The sequence below is a fragment of the Fringilla coelebs genome (assembly GCF_963513975.1).
Source record: "Fringilla coelebs genome assembly, chromosome: 26".
Taxonomy (NCBI): domain Eukaryota; kingdom Metazoa; phylum Chordata; class Aves; order Passeriformes; family Fringillidae; genus Fringilla; species Fringilla coelebs.
In genome coordinates this window covers 1,301,419-1,322,497 of record NC_140052.1, presented here as the reverse complement: position 1 = coordinate 1,322,497, position 21,079 = coordinate 1,301,419, and the positions used below count along the sequence as shown (strand labels likewise).

The 21,079-nt window shown below is 47.0% G+C and overlaps 1 protein-coding gene across 1 annotated transcript in view; it reads left to right on the top strand.

The window, feature by feature from the left end:
• Positions 1-19,293, top strand: part of LRRTM4 (leucine rich repeat transmembrane neuronal 4) — a gene marked incomplete at both ends in the record, with an annotated part of 122,360 nt that extends 103,067 nt beyond the window's left edge. Inside the window, one exon of the mRNA XM_084221727.1 lies at positions 19,072-19,293. Coding sequence (XP_084077853.1) covers positions 19,072-19,293 — 222 coding nt within the window. The remainder of the gene's footprint in view (positions 1-19,071) is intronic.
• Positions 19,294-21,079: the final 1,786 nt, after the last annotated feature.

Sequence of the window (21,079 nt, the reverse complement as noted above, 5' to 3'; positions counted from 1 at the left end):
GCCAGCCTGAAAAAGAACATTTAAATTCTTCGTGGCTCAAGTGGCCGAATTCCCAATTTTTCTCCCCATTTTCAGCAGAGCAGCAAAAGGGAAAAAAGGTTCCTTGGATTCTGGGCAAAGCTCTGAAAAGGGGTGGAAAAACGGGAAATTTTTGGTTCATCTGCTGTCTGAGCTGTGTCTGTTCCTGCTTCAGTTTAGAGGGATTTTGGGAAGGAATTCCTGGCTGGGATGGAATTCCCAGAGCAGCTGTGGCTGCCCCTGGATCCCTGGAAGTGCCCAAGGTTGGAGCACCTGGAATTGTGGGAAGTGTCCCTGTGGGATGAAATTATGGAGGGACACAGCAGGGATGAAAGGGGCTTTTTTATTTATTTTATTATTTATTTTATTATTTATTTTATTATTTATTTTATTATTTATTTTATTATTTATTTTATTATTTATTTTATTATTTATTTTATTATTTATTTTATTAAAACTGGGGTTTAATGCCCCCAAACCACATTTCAGACTGAATTCTCAGGTGGGACACTGAGATTTACACAGGTTCCCCTCTGAGGCTGGAATGCTCCTTGTAAGCTGCTCAGGGATTCTCCAGGATGGAAAAATCCTGGATTTAAAAAAACTTAAAATTAAAATTAATTTAAATTTTAAAAATTAAAAAAAAATTCTGGATACAGATTGGTGTTTAAGGTCTGCAGGTTCATGGAATTATCAAGTTTGGAAGAGACCTTCAAGGTCTTCCAGTCACCCCAGCAGCTCCATCACTGCCCCTAAACATTGTCCCCAAGTGCCACATCCAGCAGCTTCATCACCAGCCCTAAAAATTGTCCCCAAGTGCCACCTCCAGCAGCTCCACCCCTAAATATTGTCCCCAAGTGCCACCTCCAGCAGCTCCACCCCTAAACATTGTCCCCAAGTGCCACCTCCAGCAGCTCCACCCCTAAACATTGTCCCCAAGTGCCACCTCCAGCAGTTCCACCCCTAAACATTGTCCCCAAGTGCCACCTCCAGCAGCTCCACCCCTAAACATTGTCCCCAAGTGCCACATCCAGCAGCTCCACCACTGCTCCTAAACATTGTCCCCAAGTGCCACATCCAGCAGCTCCACCCCTAAACATTGTCCCCAAGTGCCACCTCCAGCAGTTCCACCCCTAAACATTGTCCCCAAGTGCCACCTCCAGCAGCTCCACCCCTAAACATTGTCCCCAAGTGCCACATCCAGCAGCTCCACCACTGCTCCTAAACATTGTCCCCAAGTGCCACATCCAGCAGCTCCACCCCTAAACATTGTCCCCAAGTGCCACATCCTGAGCCCTCCCAGACACCAATTCCATGGGGCAAATTCTTCCAAGGCCTGACACCTCTCCTGGTGGAAAATCCATTTCCAAACCCACCCTGCGCCTCCCTGGCGCACCTTGAGGCCGTTTCCTCCCCTCCTGTCACCTGAGACCTCACCCCAAGCTCCCCCCAGATCCCAAACAATCCACACAATTTCAAACAAATAACCAAACATGTTTATTAAGGATGTTTTGGAGGCAGGACTGCCTTGGCCTGAGCCGGATATCATTTTTGCTGGCGTGACAAGTTAAGATTAGAGCTGGCACACCGTGGGCAGGATTTAGTGCTTCATCTCTTTGGATTCACCTCAGTCAATAAGGCAGGAAATTTATTTACTGCCCAGAGTCGGTTTAGTGCCTGTCTGGAGCGTTGTTTCAGCAGCTGGAACATCCATGGATCTGGTTTGGAACGAAGGAATTTCCATCCCCCAGGAGAAGGATGAGCAAAGCTGTTTGTGCTGTATTGACAGGGAGATGAATTTCCCCTCCAAGCTGAATCCCGTGGATTTGATGATTTTTCTCAAGAAAGTTTTCTGTTTGATTGTTGTTTCCATTCCCATCCCAAACCAGTCTGGGTTTCTGTGATTTTTAGCGATCCAGACCCAAACGTGGCCTGGATTCCCAGGAAAGCAGGGTAAATCCCAGGGACTTTGACAGAGCTCTGTGAGTTTCAGGCATTTCAGAAAGTCTTGGTATTTTTTATTTTTATTGGGAAGCACATCCCTCCTTAGTAAGCCAAAAGTGGGGGGGAAAAATCAGCAATTCCTATTTATTTTTTATTTTTATTTTTTTAAGCACGTCCCTCCTTAGTAAGCCAATAGTGGGGGGGAAAAAATTCAGCAATTCCTCTTTTAGTTTTATTTTTATAAGCACATCCCTCCTTAGTAAGCCAAAAGTGGGGGGAAAAATCAGCAATTCCTCTTTATTTTTTTCTTTTTTATTTTTATAAGCACATCCCTCCTTAGTAAGCCAAAAGTGGGGGTAAAAAATCAGCAATTCCTCTTTATTTTTTTCTTTTTTATTTTTATAAGCACATCCTTCCTTAGTAAGCCAAAAGTGGGGGTAAAAAAATCAGCAATTCCTCTTTCTGCTCCAGTGAAGCTCCTGATTCCCTGGGAAGTTTGAGAGACTTTTTCCTTTGCTCAACAAAAAAAAAAAAAAAAGAAAAAGAAAGAAAAAATTAATTGGAAATGACAAGAGGAAAATGATCCAGCTGAATGCTTTGATAAGCAATCAAGGCTTAATAGATTAGAAAATATAATTAATTACTTAATTATACTCAAAGTGGTTGTTGTTGGGAGATTGTTCAGTGAAAAGCCATTGTTGGGTGGGAGGATGTGCCCGTGGAATGAATGTTGGGCTGCAGGAAGCCTTTGGGGGGAGCAGAAAAGTCGTTCCATGCTCACATTCCACAAATCCCAAAAGGTTTTCACAAGGAGGAGCTTCCCCAGAGGGTCCTGGTTGGAAAAAAAAGGGGGTTGGGGTGTGGGGAACCCCCGGGATGAGGCCACCCTGAGCTCCATCTGTGTTGTCATTCCCTAGAGAACAACATCTCGTGGATTAAAGGATGCTGTGGCTTCTCACCTCGGGTTTGGGGCTGTGTGATGTGGCCCTGCCATCTGGAACACGTTCTGGTAATTTCTGTGGTGCCTGATCCTCAGAACAGCTCCTTGTGCTGCCCCCAGACAGATTCAAGCAGGAATGGCTGAACTCTTTAAGGGTTTGGAGCACAGATTCAAAATGGCTTTGAATTTTTAACACCCCCCCATCCCAAATTTCACCCTGCTCCTTTTAATTTCAGGGGAGTTCTGAAAAAAAGAATAATTCTGATATTCCAAAAATGCACTGCACATTTTTCCTGTCCTGGTCATATTTCCCTGGAAGAGCCTGTGAGCTCCTAATGGTGGCAGTAACTTTTCCATAGGTTGAAATAAGTGCCTGGTTTGGGTTTATTTCCTGAAAAACATATTTCCCATCTATACAGCAAATGGACTAAAGGCAGCTATGAGGAGCTGTTTACTCACCAGCTTTAGCTACAGAAGAGGAGAAATTCCTTCGGAATTGCACAATAAAACTTCAGGAGCACCAAATTAGTCGTGTTTTGCCTCATTGACACAGAGCATTTTCCAGCCAAAGTTTTCCTTGGGAAGCTTTCCCTGCCTGGCTCAGGAATCCAGGTTAAATCTCCCTCCAAGTGGGCTGCAGGAAGCTCCAGCTCGAACAATTCCTTCCCCCTCCCCACCGCTGGGTTGGGAATAGAGGACTGGATTTTCCCTGGAGTGGTTCAGGATGTGGAGGAGGCAGCGGAAATCTCAGTGAAATCCTGGATTCCACGAGCTGAGATCCATCCCTGGGAGAAGGATTGATGGATCCACCCTGGGAGAAGGATTGATGGATCCACCCTGGGAGAAGGACTGATGGATCCACCCCTGGGAGAAGGATTGATGGATCCAACCCTGGGAGAAGGATTGATGGATCCAACCCTGAGAGAAGGATTGATGGATCCACCCTGGGAGAAGGACTGATGGATCCACCCTGGGAGAAGGACTGATGGATCCAACCCTGGGAGAAGGATTGATGGATCCACCCTGGGAGAAGGATTGATGGATCCATCCCTGGAATCCACGAGCTTAGATCTATCCCTGGGAGAAGGATTGATGGATCCACCCTGGGAGAAGGATTGATGGATCCAACCCTGGGAGAAGGATTGATGGATCCAACCCTGGGAGAAGGATTGATGGATCCACCCTGGGAGAAGGATTGATGGATCCATCCCTGGGAGAAGGATTGATGGATCCACCCCTGGATTCCATGAGCTGAGATCCATCTCTGGGAGAAGGATTGATGGATCCACCCCTGGACCAGAAATCCACCCTTGGGAAAAGGATTGATGGATCCACCCCTGGGAGAAGGACTGGTGGATCCAACCCTGGCAAAAGGATTGATGGATCTACCCCTGGGAAAAGGATCGGTGGATCCACTCCTGGATTCCATGGGCTGAGATCCATCCCTGGAAGAAGGATTGATGGATCCATCCCTGGGAGAAGGATTGATGGATCCACCCCTGGATTCCATGGGCTGAGATCCATCCCTTGAGAGAAGGATTGATGGATCTATCCTTGGAAGAAGGACTGATGGATCCACCCTGGAGAAGGACTGATGGATCCACCCCTGGTTCCCCATGGCACCAGCAGGAGAAAGGTTGCTCAAAAATGTTATTCTCATTTCCAAGCACTGCCAGACACCCGTTTCTGCTCCCTATGCTCTGCTGGGGCTGTGGCTGGTTGTGGCACTTGGAAAAGCCTCCAAGGATCTCAGCCTTTGGAAAGGCTTCCCATGAATTCTGCTCCACTTGCATTTAGCTGCCAATCTCCATCAGTGTCTCAAACCCAAAAGCTCTTTTGGGGTTGTTCAGGGAGGTTGGGCTGCATTTCTTTGCTCATTTTTTATTTCTTTGAGTTTGGACCGAGCCCTGGCTGGAAGAATTCAGAAAAAAAAAAGAGCAGGAACCTCATTCCCAAGTTGTGGAATTATTTGTAAAGGATGCTTGTGGGAGTGCCCTGGTTTGATAAGGAAATGTCAAAGCTGGAGATTGTTAATCTGGGGTCCAGACGTGGGAAGGGGGTCTGAGAAGGACAGAGGGACACGCAGGTGAAGGAGCTGGGGGACAGCTGGGAGGTTTGGGATCTGACAACATCAAAAGAACACAAATTAACAGGAAGCAGCTTTGGTGGGAGGCAAACAGTTGGTGGGAATGAGCTGAGCTCAGTGAGGTCAGATCTGCCTTTGAAGATAAGAGCTCAGCTCCTGCAGCTGTGCTCCAAAGCCTCCCAAAGCCTCCCAAAACCTCCCAAAACCTCCTGCTGCTGGATTCTGGCATGGACAGCACAGCTAGAAGAGTTCCAGGCACGAAATTACCAAATCTTCACTCAATTGCATCATCCTGGGGTTGTTCAGCCTGGAGAAAAGGAGACTCAGGGGTGCCCTGGTCGCTCTCCACAGCTCCCTGAAAGGGGAACAAATCTTTTCCCTGGCTCAGCTCATCCCTTGCCCTCCTGCAGCCACACAAGGAGCTTTCCAAGCAGGTCACCCATCACTGGGGCAGTCCCTCATCCTCGGGGAGAGGCTTGAACACAAACCCTGAGGGAGCTGGGGGTGCTCAGCCTGGAGAAAAGGAGACTCAGGAGTGCTCTGATTGCTCTCCACAGCTCCCTGAAAGGGGAACAAATCTTTTCCCTGGGAAGGGAAGGTCTCTGTAGCTGGCTCAGCTCATCCCTTGCTCACCTGCAGCCACACGAGAAGTTTTCCAAGCAGGTCACCCATCACTGGGGCAGTCCCTCATCCTTGGGAGAGGCTGAAATCCTTGAACACAAACCCTGAGGGAGCTGGGGGTGCTCAGCCTGGAGAAAAGGAGACTCAGGGGTGCCCTGATCACTCTGTTTGGTGTCAGCCCTGGCAGGGTGGAGGTGTGGACGCCGTGTACCCACCACCAACTCCTGTTCCCCACAGCTCTGCTCCTCCTGGGCTGCCTCCCCTCCACACACACGGCCACATGACAAGGGGGAGTCATCTGGGGATAAAAGCTCTGTATTCATGTGTTTAGCTCGTGGAAAAATCTGTCCCTCAATCTGTGCGAGATCTTGTTCTTGTTTGCTATTTTCCTTTCTCCCACCCTTCATCTGTCACTCCTGTCTGGAGTACGAGCTCTGCAGGGCAAGGGCTCACGAGCATCGGGTACCAGGAGCAGCTCCAGCTCCTGTCGAGGCCTCTGGGCAGGGCAAGCAGCAGATTTGGGTTGATGAGAGGTTCATTTATCTTCAGATTTCTCCTCCCAGTGTGTTGCCCTCGTGCAGGCAGGGATAGCACCTGGATCTCAGCGGTGGAGCAGGCGCTGGGTGCTCGTTCCAGGTGGCTGCAGTGGGTGTAGAGCCAGGAAAGGGAAAGAAATTCCTCCCTGTGAGGGTGGTGAGGGGCTGGGATGGGATTCCCAGAGGAATTTCTGCCTCTGGATCCCTGGCAGTGCCCAAGGCCAGGCTGGAGCACCCTGGGACAGTGGGAGGTGTGGGACCCATGGTGGGGCTGGATGGGTTTTGGGGTCCCTCCAACCCAAACCATTCCAGGATTCCATGGGCAGGTTTGGATGGGATTTTGGGAAGGAATATTGGGAGAGGGGCTGGGATGGAATTCCCAGAGCAGCTGTGGCTGCTCCTGGATCCCTGGCAGTGCCCAAGGCCAGGTTGGACCAGACCTGGAGCAGCCTCATCGAGGGTCCCTGAGTTTTATGGGATTTTCTTTTTGCTGCGGACCCGTTTGATTGAATCTTCTCGCAATCCAGGTCTAATTCTCAAAGTTCCGTTTGCTTTTGCCAACACACTTTCTGTAAATAACTCATTGTTTTGCATTCTTTTATGGAGGAGGAGAAATCTGATGGGCTGTTGGTTTGTGCAGTGTCACTGGAGGGGTGGCACTGTCACCCTGTCAAAGACTCATTTCATGAAAAATCTTTTTGTTGTGATTTTTTTCCTCCTGAGAAGCTGAGAGGGCTCAGAAAACAAATGTGAATAATGACTATTTGCTGCTGTGTGATGCAACAGGTGGGTCTGGGATTGGTCTCATGTGGTTGTTTCTAATTAATGGCCAAGCACAGTCCAGCTGTCTCGGACTCTCTGGTCAGTCACAAGATTTTATTGTCATTCCATTCCTTTCTATTCCTTGCCAGCCTTCTGATGAAATCCTTTCTCTATTCTTTCAGTGTAGCTCTAACATATCATTTCCTTTTCATATAATACATATCAGAAAATAATAAATCAGCCTGCTGAACCATGGAGTCAGGATTCTCATCTCTCCCCTGCTCCTGGCACCCCCGAGAGCAGCACCACCCATGGCCCTCCAACCCACTGCCACCTTTAGCAATCCACAAACGTTGGAGTCAGGAAATAAACTTCCCTTTTGCACCCTGAGCACAGCAGTGTTATTTCGTGTTATTTCGTGTCCTGCAGCGACTCAGGTGCTCTGCAGCCCTCTCCTGGCTGCATCCAAGAGCGCTCAGCTGGGCGGGGAGAGCGCTGGATGGGACTGAGCTCGGCTTTTCCAGAGCTGTTCCCAAGGGATTCTCCCATCCCGCTGTGGAAAGGGCACATTTGGCTCCTGACATCCCAGGGATGCTCTCTCTGTGCTGGGCAGAATCGTGTTCACCTGTAGCAATGAAAGCTTGGAGGTCTCTGAAGTGCACAGTTTTATCTCTTATTGGCTCGTTCCATCTGGGATATTTGATTGCTGTGCAGGCTAGGCAGTGGGGAAAAGCAGAAAATTAATCAGGCAGATACATATATATATTTAAATAAATAAATAAATAAATAAATAAATAATATATATATATATATGTGTGTGTGTGTGTGAATATATATATATATTTTATCTCTTTTTAATATATGCATATATGTGTATATATATCTAATATATACATATAAATATATGTATATATACATACCTGTATATTTTATGTATGTGTATATGTATACATGTATCTATACATATATACATGTCTATTTTTATTTTTTAATATATTTAATATATATTTTTAGATAATAAATATTTAGCAAACATATATTTTTCTATATAATAAATACATAAAGTATAATTTCTCCTCCATCTCTCTCATTCCTCCTCCATCTCCCTCATTCCTCCTCTCTCTCTCATTCCTCCTCCACTCATCCCTTTGACATTTTCTCTAAAGAACAACCCCTTGAGCTGACTAAAAAGACCCCAAATTATCTCCTCTCTTAGGCCAGCACTGAATTTCAAATGATGGCAGAGCAGGACTTTGTCCTCTGAGGGTTTGCTGGGGGTGCAGGGGCTGGATATTATTTCCATTTTTAATATTGCCATATTAAATGGAATTGCTGCCAGTTACAAATGTGCCAATTACAAATGTGATTCTAAGCAATTTTTTAATCCAAATGCGTTGAGATTCACCTGATTGCAGCCAAAACCTTTAGGGTCTAGGATAAATAGGCAACAAAGCAGGAAAATTTCCCAATTTTTTTTATCCCTTTCTTCTCACGCTGGAGTGGTTTGATCCCCTGTGTTTTGTTTATACTCTCTCATATCTTTAGGACAAAATATTGTACAATTTGAGTCGTGTTTCCCCTGCTTTGGGAAACACAGTTTTGTTCTCTTGATGTACAGGATCAATGCACAACTTGAAACAGTATTTAAAAACCTTTGGAGAAGCCATCAATTCCTGGAGAGCTCTTTTGCAGCCCATCAATTCTGGGCAGATCTAATGAAAAGCAGCGTTTGAATATGAGACAGAGACTTATTCCCCTCATTCTGCAGCTCCTTCATCTGTCACTGTGGCAGCAGCGGGATCAGATGTTCCTATTAAATCCTGGATTTATTTGTTGGGACTAATGGAGGGAGCAGTTGCCATCTTTTGGATCACCACATGGAAGAGCAACTGCACCTTTCCCTTTATTGCCATAATTCCTTTTTTTTGTTTTAAGAATGTGCCCCATTGCCCCAAAAGTGAGGATGCTGCAGGCCCTGGAATAGCATGGAAGGTCCAGCTCCATGGAATTTTGGGGCTGAAACAGCAGGAATTCAGCGAGCTGGGAGTGCTGGAGGTCAGGAGGAGGCTCTGGGGGAGTTGTTATGGGATTCTTGACCCTTTCTCTGCTTTTCTTTGTGATCCCCTGGGCTGGAGGCACCTTTGGAGAAGTTGAGCTCAAACTCACTTCGGTCATGAGTGGGGAACACAAATCACTGGGGGGAAAAATGAGTTTTAAGTGTCTAAATAAAGGCTGAGTTGACTAAAATTTTGGAAATTCTGTGCATCTGGGCACCCAAAGATTTGGAGAAGCTCCCAAAGGGATTCCTTTAGTGGAGAAGGAGCTGCTCCAAGGGACCGTGCTGTTGTTTGTTTCACCCCCAGGCTTCCATCCCTATCGACTTCCAGAGGAAACAATCCCAAGAGCACTCAAAGCAATTATTAATGACTTTCTAATTAGAATATCTAGATAGTTTTTTTGTTTGATCAGCCCTCCAAGGCAGAAAATCAAAGGTTCCTGCACATCTCAAGCCGAGTTTTAATCAGTGGGGCTTTTCTTCAGGAGCCAGACACGTCATAAAAAAACAGATCAAGCCATTTAAAAGAAATATTTTGCCCAAGGAACAATAACAAGGCTTAGAAGGCTTTTTCTTCTTTCTGGGAGTTTCCTTTAGGGAAACCTTTTCATTTCCTGATTGAAAGATCAAATCTGCCCATGGAGGGAGCAGTGGGGTGTGGATGATTTTTCTCCTGATCTCTAGAAAAACACACTCAGTTAAAGAGTCCGTGGAGAGGTTCTGCTTTAAAGGGGAAGGCATTTGTGTGATTGGAGAGAAGGATTAGGAATTTATCTGAAGGCGAGGAAAGCTCCAAATTCAGTTCACAGTGTCAGTGGAGCTGTCAGTGTGATGTTACAGAGCTTTAAAACCTGGGATGCACCCAGCAAGGGTGACCCAATAAACCACAAAAGTTCTCTCTTTGCTGCACCCAGGCTGGCCTGCAGATGGTTTAGAAGTTGGTGAATGCTTTCATCTCAAATTAGAAATAATTCGCTGCATTTTAATTCAGTTGGTATTAAATTGACCAATTCTATGAAGTGTTGTGTAATCCCATAGATTCCTAAATTGCTTTTTACCAAGATGTGCAATTTCTTAGGTTAATATGCCTCTAATCACATCCAACACAGTGATGTTTGTTTAATTCCTGCAGTTATTAATTATCAGTTGGTTTTTTATGAGCCACTAATTGACCTTTAATAGGGCCTGGAGAAGGAACTGGGGGCTGCAGAATCTTTATCCCACGTCTCCTGTCTGTTGTTTCTCTACATTTTCCAAACCAAGACCTCTCTTCTGTCAGTCCATGCCAATTTTGGGATCCCGTTCCCATAGAAATCCAAGAATTAGCAAGATTAATGACAATTTTGTAGGATTCAGGCTCCAAACCTGCCATGTCCCCATGGAATGCCAGCCCCTGATGGATGTTCAGCAGGTTGTCCTGGATTTCCTGGAGAAAACCAACAGATAGTTGGTGGTTTTTTTCTGGAACTCCTGATTTTGGGGCAGTGATTCAACGCCCTGTGGGGCCTTTTCTCCAGCCTGAGGCTGCCACCTCCTCCCTCATCCCTGGGGGCAGCTGCAAAGAGCGTGGATGTGATTTGGGAGGAAAGAAGAGAGAGGAGGATTCTGTCTGCAGGGTGAAATCATTTGGAAATTTACTGAAATTGCAGGAGACTGACTGTGGGAATTGCACCCAAAGCTCCTGCTCGTTCCCCAAAATTCAGGGAGATTCTGGGCTCAGGCAGGCACCAGCCCCAGTGGGATCTGCAACTCTCAGAAATCCTGAGGAGCTTGAAGACCTTCACCCACCACTGCAAAACTGCAGCTGGCAGATTTCCTGAGCTGCTCAGGTGTCACAGGGACCAGCTCAGTGACAGCAGAGCTCGCAAACCCTCCTCAGAGCCAAGCGCGCCGACGACCAAGTGCCCAAATGATTTAATAAAGGAGATTTTTGACTCTTTTTGTTTGAATCAATGAGAATTACCTGAGGAAACACGGACTGCAGAACAAAAGGCCTGCTCCAAACAGCAGCCAGGCGCTTTTTGTGTCCGTTCCAAGCGGAAGCAGAGCACACAGACCTGCTCGTACTTCAGCGCCGAGCTCAGCGCCCGCGCTCGTCCTTCGGAGCGCGTTTGACGGGAATGTTTGATGGGGCATTTTCCTGAACAGGGATATTTTTCTGCTCTGCCTCCAAAGGGATGTTCCAGGGCTGCTGCCTGTGATTTTTCAGCGGCGTGAAATGCGCTGGAATTGTTTATCCCAGCTCTGTCTGCCTAATGTGCCCAATCAATCTGTCTCCGAGGTGAAGCCGCGTGCTCCGCTAATCACCGCGCTACCGCAGAACATCTTGCTTATTTTTACTCTAAATTATGATCGGCTTGGAAATGAACTCCGAATTTGATTTATCAACAGCTCTGATGCTAATTCACCAATGAAGTCATGGTGCTCTGAGACTAAATATTAGCGCTAATGAGAAAACATCGCCGCCACGTTTTGTAACTCCGAGTTTCCACAGCTCCTGAAGTTGCGTGTAATTAATTCATGGAATCATTAACTGGGCAAGCACTTCCAACAGTTTACCTGGATTAGAGATTACCAGCAAATATCAAACCAGATGATGTCCAGCTACCAGGGAATAGTCATGCTGTTTTTGTTGTTTAAAAAGGGAAATGTGTCCCCCTAATTCACCAATGAAGTCATGGTGCTCTGAGACTAAATATTATCAATAATGAGAAAACATCACTGCCATATTTTGTAACTCTCAGTTTCCACAGCTCCTAAAGTTGTTTGTAATTAATTAATGTAATCATTAACTGGGCAAGCACTTCCATCAGTTTACCTGGATTAGAGATTACCAGCAAATGTCAAACCAGATGATGTCCAGCTACCAGGGAATATTCATGCTGAGTTTTTGTTGTTTAAAAAGGGAAATGTGTCCGCTGCAGGGCAGGGCTGATTGTCCCCTGGCAGTTTCCAGCAGGACGGACGGAGCAGATGTTGAGATTTCAAACCAGGGCGTTCCTCCTCTTGGAAAACAGAGGCACCAGAATTGAAGGGTTTGGGCTGCAGTCTCTAAACAGTGCCTGGATAAAGCCCAGGTGTCCAGACTGAGGCAGCTGAGACAGCCTGGGACTCAGAAATGCATCATTTTCCCTGCCAGGATCCGGAGTTTAGGCTCTTTCTGGAGCAGTCATTTGTCTGAGGCTCCTGTGACAGCGTGAGCCTTTGCACCATCTCCTTTCAGGGATAAAACAAACTCCACTCATCCAAACTCCTCCCCAGAGACTGCTGGGCTTGCCAGTCCTTCCATAGATTCCATCGCTGCCTCCGGTTGGGAATGCTGGCAGTGAGTCACCCAGACAGCCACGGCCATTCCTGAGGCTCCACAAGGACTTTTCCTGCTCTGCAGGGTGATGGATGCTGAGGGATCCATCTCCAAAACGAGCACAAAGAACAAACTCGTCGTATTTCCACCACAACACAGACGCGTTCCCGAAACCTGGGCGGCCAAGGTTGGATTTAACAACCACCAGGGAATTGTTTCAACCTGAGATGGGTGATTTCATCTGGCTGAAGCAGAGAGGCCATGCCTGCCTGATCCCCTGCAATGAGGCTGCTGCTGTGAGCACAGAGGGAAACACCCGAGCAGGAGCTGCAGTCGGGCACAGAACTTGGTATTTCCCTCCTGGAATTGCTTGGCAGGGAGGTGTCACATCCTAGAGATCATGTTGGGCCGGATTCCAGCTTGTCTGAGGCGTCCTGTGGGGAGGCAGAGCAAGGAATTAAGAATGTGTGAGTGTTTAACACAGGAGAGGTGAGAGAGAGAGGGAGAAAAGCACTCTGGAAATGAGGTCACTCAGCATCACTCAGACCCCAGTCCAAATCCTTGGAAGCTCCCTGATTCCAGCGGGAATGTGGCAAGGTTACATCCCTACTGCTGCGCTTCCCAAGTTCCAGAATAAGGATTTTTTATTGATGTTTGGCTAAAAATCTAAGTTTTAATGGCTGCACCTACAAAAAGCAGAAGTCCAGGCTGAATTCTAAACTCTTGACTATTTTTAACGGAACTTTCATGTGTGATGATCACAGCTAATCAACTCCCAGACATTTTCAACTTAAGTAAAACCGACAGAATTCAGCGCTGTGTCAAAGAAACATAAAAGGCAAAGAACCCAGATTGCAGTGTGGGTATCTGCATTTGCATGTTTGGATGCCTGAGGGCTGAGCTGAACATCAGTGATGGCTGCCAGAGGACAGGTGGGCAGGGCACGTTGGAAAACACCTTGGTCATGCAGGCCAGAATCTGCCTGAATTTTGAATTATACCTTTTCATGCAGGCCAGAATCTGCCTGAATTTTGGGTAACACCATTTTGAATTTTGGGTAACACCATTTTGAATTTTGGGTAACACCAGGCCAGATTTTCCCTGAATTTCAGGTGACACCTTTTCAATGCAGGCCAGAATTTCCCTGAATTTTGGGTAACACCTTTTCAATGCAAACCCAAATCAACCTGAATTTTGGGTAACACCTTTTCATGCAGGCCAGAATTTCCCTGAATTTGGGGTAAAACAATTTTGATGCAGGCCAGAATCTCCCTAAATTTCGGATAACACCTTTTTAATCCAGAACAGAATGAACCTGAATTTTGGGTAACACCTTTTCAATGCAGAACTGAATCAACCTGAATTTTGAGTAACACCTTTTCATGCAGAACAGAATCAACCTGAATTTTGAGTAACACCATTCTGAATTTTGGGTAGCACCATTTAACATCAGGCCAGATTCTCCCTGAATTTCAGGTAACACCTTTTTAATGCAGGCCCGAATCAACCTGAATTTTGGGAAACACCATTTTGATGCAGAACAGAATCAACCTGAATTTGGGGTAACACCTTTTCATGCAGAACAGAATTTCCCTGAATTTTGGGTAACACCTTTTCAATGCAGAACAGAATCAACCTGAATTTTGGGTAACACCATTCTGAATTTTGGGTAGCACATTTAACATCAGGCCAGATTCTCCCTGAATTTTAGTAACACCTTTTCAATGCAGGCCCGAATCAACCTGAATTTTGGGTAACACCTTTTCATGCAGGCCAGAACTTCCCTGAATTTTGGGTAACACCTTTTCAATGCAGAACTGAATCAACCTGAATTTTGGGTAACACCTTTCCATGCAGTCCAGAATTTCTCTGAATTTAGGCAACACCTTTTCATGCAGAACAGAATTTCCCTGAATTTTGGGTAACACCTTTTCATGCAGGCCAGGATTTCCCTGAATTTTGGGTAGCTCCAGCTGCTCCAGCTGTTTTTCAGGGGAGCACTTGTGCTGCAGGGAAGCTGCTGAGCTGGGAGCCTCTCCAGTGTCACTTGGACTTTGACGAGGAGGATTTGCATTCCTTAAACTCCCACCGCTAAATCTTTTGTCTTCCTCCTGTAGCTGGGGATTTGTGTAAATTGTTCTCCTCACAGGAGCTCTGTTTGAAGTGTGTGGCTGCTTGGATGCAACGTTTATTTCCTTTAGAGTGGAGATCTGTGGGGTGTGGGCTTGAGAAGTTAATAACTGGGGAACTAATCCATCTCCAGAGCCCAAAACTCGCTGAAAACTTCCAGCTCTCACAGGGGAGCGACTCCAGGCTCTGCTTAATTAACTGTTGGGCTTTTGGATGGAATAATGAAATCACCATGGAATGGTTTGGGTGGGAAGGGACCTCAAAGCCCATCCAGTGCCATGACAGGGACAAGTCCCGCCGTCCCAAGGTTCTCCAAGCCTGTCCTTGGACACCTCCAAGGATTCAGGGCAGCCCCAGCTCCTCTGGGAATTCCATCCCACCCTCTCAGGGAAGGATGGAGTGTGGCAGAGAGTTCTGCCACCAGAGCCAGACCCAAAATGTTCATTGTGTGCCTGATCCTGGAGCCCGTCCTCCTGCTGATTTCGGTTTTCCTGCTGTAAAATCTTTTAGGGCTTCAGGTAAGAATTGGGTAGTGCAGGTTTTAGAAATGAAAATGGAAATGAAAAGAGAAAAATTAAAGAGGAGATTTTCAGAAAATGCTGTGCAGGGACTCAGCAGCTCAGAGAACTCTGCCCATCCCTGGCAGTGCCCAAGGCCAGGCTGGAGCCACCTGGGACAGTGGGAGGGGTCCCTGCCCATGGCAGGGGTGGCACTGGGTGGGCTTTGAGCTCCTTTCCAACCCAAACCATTCCAGGATTCCATGTTAAATCCCCCCAGCAATGGGGACTCCACCCCCACGATCCCAGGGCTGTATTTATTTGTCTGGATTTTTTAAAATTTATTGACTGGAATCTGTTCTGGCTTTTATTTTTTTGTCTCTTGGAGGCCAAAGCAGCTGAAAAGGCCCAGCTCAGGTCACAGCTGGGTTGTTTCAGTCTCTGCACAAACAGTCCTCACCTCAAAGAGCTCCAGACTCCAAGGACAAGCAGGGGCAGGACTGAAGCTTCTCATTTTACAGCTCATAAAATGACTTGTGCAAGGTTATATCTGAGTGTCTCAGGTATTAGTTCCATAGCAGGAGTGGGGAAAGAAAAAAAAAGAAAATTACCTCAGAACCTAGAACAAAAACACTTCTAAAATTAATTCTCTGCAACTTAGATGATATTGAAGGTGTTTTGTTGATCTCTGGATCTGTAAAAATAGAATAGTAACAGCTTTGTGCAGAGTGAACAGCGTCCCCAGTGTTTACCATCATTTTCCTGGGTGAGTGCTGGCACAATTGTCCCCACAACTGCAGCCAAGGCTGTGTCTTGGAAAAGCTTTTTGGGGGCTCAGGTGTCACCTAGAGTCACCTCAGAGTAAATAAAACCTGAGCCCTTGTGTCTCCCTGCAAATGCAGAGCTGTTCTCCAGGGAAGGACAGGATTCCTGGTGGGACATTTTCCCTTTGAGCAGGAAGGTTTGAGTTGCCCTTGTGGTTCTTTTCTTGCTTCTAGAGGCTTCCCAAGGGCTGTCAGGGGTGGCATTTCAGCCTTCAGTCTTCACTGGAGGACAAAGCTTCTCACATTCATTTGACACAATTATTTCTTTAATTTCCCTTAGTGAAATCCAGGCCCCAAAAGAGAGGAAGAGCAGCACGAGGGCCAGGCCTGAGAACCCCTCGCTGGGCCTCATTATCCTCAACATGCTCCACAAATTAACCTGCAACCTCCTGGTTTAGTTTAACCTGCAAATTAACCCTTTTGTTTTAGTTTTACACTGATAAAGAATATCCCCCAAACCAATTTACGCATTCCAGGAATTGTTCAGCACGGCTCCTCCTCGGGTCTGCCTTTTTAGAGCACGTGGATTGGTTGTGGTTTTAGTCCATTTTTGATTGTCACCTCCAGTTGTTGGGCCTTGGTGCACCCTGCCTTCAGAGGGTGGGTGCTGATGGCTGGCAGATCTGTGCAGGTGTCTGTCTTGGTTTGGAAAGACAGGTGCCTGCTAAAGGAGACAGGAGCCTCCCCTGAAATGGAGAATGCAAACCCTCCCCACCCCTCCCAATTGCTGTGAATTTTAAATAAGGGGCTCTCAGGCAAGAAATATGGGAGCAGGAAATAACAGTTCTTTAATAGAGAAGGGAAAAAATAAAATGACAAAATAAAATAAAACAATGGAATACGCTAGAACAACAGTGTCAGAGTCAGAACACAACCTGACACCCTGTGGGTCAGGGTGTTGGCAGCAGTCCAGTTGGAAAAGGGGCTGCAGTCCTCCTGGAGTGTCAGGCGTGGTTCTGTTGGAGCAGGGGGTCCTGTAGGAAAGGGGTGAATTCTTCCTCTGCAGATCCCTGGAAGCAGAAGCAGCTGCTGTTCCTCTGGGGAGTCCAGTGGAGAAGAGCCGTGCTGGTGTGTCAGAATCTCCAGATTATATCTGGGTAGGAATGCTTGGCTCCTCCCTCTGGGCGGAGCATCTCACAATGGGATGTTACAGTTCTTATCAGCAGATGTTCCCTGATGAGGGACCCTGATTATGATCACTCAGGAAGAGAGATAAGGAGCATTGCCCACTTGACACCAGACACCTGCCATACAGATGGCAATAGAACACATCTTGCCTTGCAATCTGGAGCAGTGTCCATCCTGTGTCCATTGTTATCCCAATCCCAGCAGGGATTTTAACACAAGCACACTGAGATCAGCCATCCCACTCCCATGTCTGAGCCTAATTAACAACAGAAATAAAACTGCATCTCTATAACAAAGTTACTTTCACACCACACACATAAAATCCATTTTAATATTTGTGAAAAGTCAATGTTGTAACGCCTATCTGCAACACTCTGACCCCGAGTTTGGAGCTTGCAGCCAGGCCTCAGGTGCTTAATGGGCTGTGTGTTATTGCTGCCCTGCCAGGACCTGCATCCCTCAGCTCTCTGGAACACAAACAGTCCTTGGCTTTTATGGAATCATAAAATGCTGCCTTAAACCTCAGGCCAGCTCAGCCCTGACAGCGACTGGCACAGATATTGCTCTATCCAGGGGAGATCCATGGTCTTGTGAATCCACAAGTGAGCACGGTTGTCCCATCCAATTCCACCCAGCAGCTTGTCCTCTGCGTCCCTGCCACTCAGCTGCCATGTCAAATCATATTTGCAGCTGAATTCCAGCTCTTGGATGGATTTTGGGATCTCTCCAGCGTTCTGCAGGGGATCCACATCAAGAGGAACTCTGACCCTGCAAAGTTTCCCAATTAGCTTTAATGCCTTTGCTTTTTCCATTTTTTTTTGGGATGAAGTGCACCCAGCAATGAAAATTTGGGAGAAATTAGCTCTGCTGGTCTGCACTTAAAAGTTCAGCCTGGAAAATCAAAAGGCATTTGTTCCAAGATTGGATTATGTGTAGGATATCTCCAGCTATAATGAGCTCAGGTTTGCTGGCAGCGTTAGAATCAACTCTCGCCTCTCTCTCTCCTGCCACATGTTTTTCTCCCTCAGAGCATATTTCTTTCGACTTGATCAGCTCATCTCTTGCAGATGATAAAATTATCTGCAAAGATTTGTATCTGATGTTGTGCCATAAATCATATTTAGTCGTAGGATTAACATTTGCAAGCGTAGAATATTTATGGAAGGGGGGAAAAAAAAAAAAAGAAGAAGAAAAAAAAAAGCAGGTGGGGGGCTGGCAGTTTCTGAGGATTTACATAAGGAAGAGCCAGGATTCAGGATGGATCTGGCAGGGTTTGGAAATCCGTTTGTACAAGGTGTGGATGTGCTCAGCTCTGGTGAGCAGCAGTGGAGCTGCTTTGACAGTGTTTATCTCGGGGAGGTTGGAAGATAAAGAACGCGGGGAACCGTGACCTTGGGTGAGCAGCTTTGTCCTGGAAGCAATAAACAGATGTTCCAGCTGTGCTGGCACCTCCCCTGCTGCCAGCTGCTTCTGCCTCTGACATTCCCAGGTTGGTCTGGGCGCTCTGGAAGCACTCAGCACCTTTCCAGGCGCCAGGAAAAGGGGATGGTTTTTGGAAGCTGCCGGGTTTGCAAACCCCTTGGTTTGGTTTTCAGAGCTGGGTCATCAGAATGGGGCAGTTTGAGCATCTGCCCACAAACTGGGGAAAGGGGGAGAGGGAGGGAGAGCAGCTCCCTCTGCTCTGGCCCCAGCACTGCCAGGCAGGCTCCATCCGGGAGTGGGGACACAGATCATGGAATCCTGGAGTGGTTTTGGGTGGGAGGGACGTTAAAATCATCCCATTCCACCCCCTGCCATGGGCCCCACGCCTCCCACTGTCCCAGGTGGCTCCAACCTGGCCCTGGACACTTCCAGGGATCCAGGGGCAGCCACAGCTCCTCCGGGAATTCCATCCCAGCCCCTGCCCACCCTCCCAGGAAGGAATTCCATCCCGATACCCCTCTGGCAGTGTAACACCCCTGTCCATATAAAAAGTCCCTCTCCCTGCCTTTTGCCAGCCGCTCAAGGCACTGGAAGGGGCTCTGAGATCCCCCTGGAGCATTTTCTCCTCCTGCAGCTCTCCCAGCCTGGCAGTGCTGCCCCAGAGGGACCTGAAGGGAGCTGGGAGCCCTCAGGGTTTTTTCCTGTGGGCTGATCCCGGGGGGGATCGAGGCCACCTTGGGATTTCTGGTGCCGCTGCACCAACGCGATGCTCAGCCGCTGTTCTGCTCCCGTTTCTGCTGCAGGTCCCTCACCACATGAAGACCTTGCCCTACTACAGCTACGACCAGCCCGTGATCGGCTACTGCCAGGCCCACAAGCCCCTCCACGTCAACAAGGGCTACGAGACGGTGTCCAGGGAGCCGGCAGAGACCTCCGCGCTGGACCTGGGCCGCGACCACAGCTTCATCGCCACCATCGCGCGCTCCGCCGCCCCCGCCATCTACATCGAGAGAATACCCAACTAGCGTCGGCCACCGCCTCCGGGGACAGCTCTGGGAGGGACCTTTGGTCCTGGAGGAGACCAGGCCAGGCGTTCCGACGCCGCCGTTGCGGCGGGGAACGCTGCCGAGGGCCGGGGATGGCGGCGGCCTCCGCGCGGCGCGGAAGGCGGCGCGGGGAACTTCAGGATTTTTCCCTTTTGCTTTAAACTTTCCAACAAATTTCCTCGGTGTAAATATTAAAGAGAGAGAGAGAGAGAGAGATTGTGGAGTTCTTATTAAAAAGAACGACGGCGGCAGCGGCAAAAACGACAAATAGATTTCACTCTAGCTACATAAAGGGATGGATTAAGAGTTTTGTTTGTATATTTGATTTTTCTACATTGCACGGTTCCAGGGAAGGAGAACCACAGGTAAAAATAAATGGGGTGGGGAGGGCGAGGCTCTGGGGAGGGTCAGCCATGTTCCCTTATTAAGTGTTTATTACGAAGATCCGTTGACTATTTTTGTTCTTTTTAAACCAACAAAAGATAGCTCTATATTTTCTTTTTTTCCTTTCGGGGGTTGGTTTATCGGTTGGGGTTTTGTTTTTTTTTTGGGGAGGGGGGTTGTTTTTTAAGTGGTTGAGCATTAATATTTCAACCTTCAGACATGGGCATTAAAGCTTATGTTGAACCAAAAGGACCTTGGCAATTGATGCAGCAGAAACAAAGAAACTCGGGTGCATGTACATTTAAGACACAGGCTGTACACTACGGAGGGGGCTTTTGATTTTTTTATCTTTATTGTGCTTCATTGTTGACACTCTAATTCCTTTTTGGGCTCTAAAAACAAAAAAGGGGGGGAAATACTGCAACAGAGTCACGACTCAGATTTCCAGGCCAGTGGTGCTTGTCACACAAAATTCGTGGACTTTTGGGAACCAAAATGGAAGAGAAGTGCTTGAAATGGATCAGAAGGAGAATCTTTTAAAGAGCATTTAGTGCAACTCACTGGCTGACACAATTTCTAAAACACAGCAGAATGTGTAACGTTGTTTTTTTGGTTTGGGTTTTGGTTTTGTTTTTTTATTAATTATTATGATCAGTTAGTTTTTGTGTAGTTTTTATCAATAAAATGACAACAACAAACAAACAACAACAACAACAAAAAAGAAGTGGTGGAAAAAAAAATAAACATATTATTTTGTGGTTGGGACACCACAGCCACGGTACTGTTTGAATGATTTCTCTGGGTGTGTGACACGGGGACAATGCTGGGTCCTGTTCCTCCCCTTTTGGAAGGAAGTCAGGGAATTATTGTGAATTTAAAAAACCTGAGTCTGAAGAAGCTCAATTTATTTGGTTTGTCTAAAAAAAGAGGTGGTTTGGGGGATCGGGGAGGGCAAGAGAGGGAAGACAACCTTTTTTTTAAAACTAAAAGTTGGGTTTTTAATCAGAAGGGAGGTTTTTCATCTGCAAACCTGAGCTGGAGCTAAACCAGCTCAAGATTAGAACACGAGGGATGAGTTTTTATCTGGAGGGGGAATAACACATTGACAAAGTTTGGGACAGAATGAATTTGGTGATTATTTCGGGTATTTATTTGGGTGTGTTATGCAAAATCTTGGCCACAAGGCTTAATGAATTCCTGCAAGTGCTGAGTGCTGCCTCATAGCCACAATATTCTATTGTCTCCTGCGTTTCTCACCTGGAAAACTGATTTATTTTTCCCTGGAAGGCGGGGAAGGATGGGGATGGATGTGCTGGGCTAGGCAGGGAAACGTGGACACACAGAATGAACCTGAAGCAGGGAAGGAAACGCATTTAGAATT